This window comes from Sinocyclocheilus rhinocerous, unplaced genomic scaffold (assembly GCF_001515625.1).
Source record: "Sinocyclocheilus rhinocerous isolate Xijiao unplaced genomic scaffold, SAMN03320098_v1.1 scaffold185, whole genome shotgun sequence".
Taxonomy (NCBI): Eukaryota; Metazoa; Chordata; class Actinopteri; order Cypriniformes; family Cyprinidae; genus Sinocyclocheilus; species Sinocyclocheilus rhinocerous.
This window is the reverse complement of record NW_015662163.1, coordinates 1,399,874-1,402,103: the sequence shown is the minus strand read 5'-3', so window position 1 is coordinate 1,402,103 and position 2,230 is coordinate 1,399,874. Positions and strand designations below refer to the sequence as shown.

The 2,230-nt window shown below is 32.3% G+C and overlaps 1 protein-coding gene across 2 annotated transcripts in view; it reads right to left on the bottom strand.

Moving 5' to 3' along the window:
- The window catches only part of reps1 (RALBP1 associated Eps domain containing 1), a 19,213-nt gene that overhangs the window by 7,416 nt on the left and 9,567 nt on the right, over positions 1-2,230 (bottom strand). For both annotated transcript variants that reach the window (XM_016537592.1, XM_016537593.1), the window contains exon 9: positions 406-527. In XM_016537592.1, coding sequence (XP_016393078.1) covers positions 406-527 — 122 coding nt within the window. The remainder of the gene's footprint in view (positions 1-405; positions 528-2,230) is intronic.

Below are 2,230 nucleotides of genomic sequence, written 5' to 3'. Positions count from 1 at the left end.
GTAGGTATGTGGGGGCGTGTTCGAACGAGCCGTTTTAGGTAGGTGTGGCGGACTCTTAACTTTTATAAAGAATATCTCTTTGGATTTGAGACTTTAGTCTTTGCAACTTTACAGATCTTCTTTATGCACCAAGAGCTTGTAACACTCCAAAGAGAAAGGAAAAATTGAAATCGCATCATATGACCCCTTTAAAAAATGTGACTTCAGGTCAGCAGTTTTGACTACAAGGCTGCCACATTCCCAACAAAACAGTGAAGAATTAACTGTCACAACAATTCTCATGAGAGTGTTACATGTCTGGAGAAGTGTATTAGTTTTATTTCCCCATAAAAAAAGGCAGACAGAACTACAAAAAAAAAAAAGAGTGAAAGAGGTAGGGTACATTGAGAACACCAAAGTCCAAACCTCATTGCTTTGATTGAGCTCAGACCAGTTCTGGTTCAGGGAAGGCATGGAAGGAGACTTATTTGGAGTGACCTCCACAGGAGAAGCAGAAAAGCCCACCTCAGGGGCAGGTTCTGGAACTCCTGAAACATACAGACAGACAGACAGACAATAAAGAACTTATGCAGACACCTGAACATCATTCAGCATGAATATGGAATTAGCAGAATAATATTGCATCTAAAGGTCATAAACATCATAAAACTTCACAAGGACTCTCAGGGTCCCAAGGGCATATTCTATGTTCCATTTTAATATGCGAAAACTGTTGCTAAGATACAGGCTCACTTCCTATCAAGCTGTTATTAGAATATTGTAATTAGAAGCAAGTTCATTCTCTGTCTACAATGAAACTAAAATGCTGAGAAGTAACAATATATCACAACCAACTGCAAAAATTTTTAGACTTTATATGTACTTATGAGGACTGAGATTTAAAAATCAGTTTATTGCAACCCAGAACATTAGCTAGTTAGGGCAAAAACTTAAGATTGAAAGACATTTTAGCTTTTAGCGTTTTAACTATTGTAGTGAGCCTGGTTATAAGAAAATGTTAAAAACACAGTTTAAAATGTGCCTATGTAAAATAACACAAAGAATATGACAATCACCACAATAACTGAACTATTGTTCAAAAAGTTGGGGTTGATAACATTTTTAAATGTTTTTGAAAGAAGTGTCTTATGTTCACCAAGGCTGTATTTATTTGATCAAAAATACAGTAAAACAGTAATACCACTTAAAATAACTTTTCTATTTTAATACATTTTAAAATGTAATTTATTCCTGTGATGGCAAAGCTGAATTTTCAGATTTATTCATGTTCATTATTCATATTGAAAACAGTTGGGCTGTGAAAAATGTGTTTTTTTATGGATAGCAAGTTCAAAAGAACAGCATTTATTTGAAATAGATTTTTTAGTAACAAAGAAAGTCTTTACTGTCAGTTACAATCAATTTATTGTGCCCTTGCTGAACAACCATATTAATTTCTTAAAAAAAAAAAAAAAAAAAAAAAAAAAAAGAGACCCCAAACCTTTGAATGGTAGTGCATGTGTCCAAATAGAGCTACAAAAAATGACTGTAACAAGGTTTCTGCAGGATTTTTAAGCTCAAATTTAAGACCTTTTTAAGACCTGCACAAATAAAATTAATACCATATGAGGGGGGTAGGGCAATGTCTATAGTACCATATTAAACTGTAAAATTACTGTAAAAAGCTTAATTTACAGTTCAGATACAAATTTTCACAAAAAAACAAATGTTTTATAAAATGATAAACTTTACATTTCAGCCTTTAAACCATTTTTAGGAAAATGGATGAGCCAAAAGTATTAATTATTATATTAATTTAAACAATTATTATCAATAAATTATAATATCAATTAAATAACATAAATTAGGGGTGTGCGATATTGACCAAAAATTATATCTCGATAATTTTCTGGGATTTTATCGATAACGATAATTAGACAATATTTTGCTATATTTTTTGTGCTGCTATCTTATCTCTAATTGTGCTAACAGCTGACTCCTGAATTTTTTGATATTCTTCATATTCTGTGTGGTCAGTTCCCAGCAGTGATAGGAAGTAACAAGTTTTATGGGCATTTTTACCTTTAAGCCATTTTTTTCTAAAAGTGTGCAACATCTTTTGAGTCAAATTCATTTAGGCTGCTACCAAGCAAATGAAATCAGTATCAACAAAATTGATCTTTGCAATGCAGAGGAAACACAGAAGCTGCATTAGAAGTGTCATTTAGATGCATTTACACACTGTTTAATG